This window comes from Aptenodytes forsteri, unplaced genomic scaffold (genome assembly GCF_000699145.1).
Source record: "Aptenodytes forsteri isolate BGI_AS27 unplaced genomic scaffold, ASM69914v1 Scaffold1487, whole genome shotgun sequence".
NCBI lineage: Eukaryota > Metazoa > Chordata > Aves > Sphenisciformes > Spheniscidae > Aptenodytes > Aptenodytes forsteri.
The window spans coordinates 1-538 of record NW_008794681.1 but is presented as its reverse complement, the minus strand read 5'-3'; the positions used below and the strand labels follow the sequence as shown (position 1 = coordinate 538).

The following is a 538-nucleotide window of genomic DNA, read 5'->3' as shown; positions in this document are numbered from 1 at the left end:
GAGGAAGACATCGAGAAAAACCCGGAGCTGAAGAAGCTGCAGATTTACGGGGCCGGCCCCAAAATGTTGGGGTTGGGGTTGGTGGCCAAAGACAAAACCCTGCGTAAGAAAGGTATTGGGGGGGGGGAAACCTTCCCGGGGTGACTTAGGGGGTACAGGGGGGTAGCTGTGACCCCCCTCCTCCCCCAATTCTTCACCCCACAGATAAAGAGGGTCCCGAATGTCCCCCCACGGTGGTGGTGAAGGAAGAACCGGTGGGACCGGAGGCCAAGGTGGAGCCGGTGTCTCCCCGCGCTTACCTGGAGGGGAAGGAGGAGCTGCGGCACAGCCCCGAGCCCTGCACCAAAATGACCATGCGCCTGCGCCGCAGCCACAGCAACAGCCAATTCGTAAGTACCCCGCGCCGTGGGGCGCCGCCGCCGCGACGCCGTGGGGCGGAGCCCCTCTTCAATCCTCTCTCCCTCCCTCCAGGTCGATTCCTACATCTGCCGGATCTGCTCGCGGGGGGACGAGGACGACAAGCTGCTGCTCTGCGACG

General features: G+C 63.8%; 1 protein-coding gene across 1 annotated transcript; it reads left to right on the top strand.

Moving 5' to 3' along the window:
- Positions 1 to 6: 6 nt before the first annotated feature.
- Positions 7 to 532, top strand: LOC103894306 (lysine-specific demethylase 5C-like; the record flags this gene model as incomplete). Its single annotated transcript, XM_009273653.1, has 3 exons — positions 7 to 112; positions 205 to 389; positions 472 to 532. Coding segments are annotated over exons 1-3 (295 nt in total), but the record flags the coding sequence as incomplete, so codon positions are not given.
- Between the last annotated feature and the right edge of the window lie 6 nt (positions 533 to 538).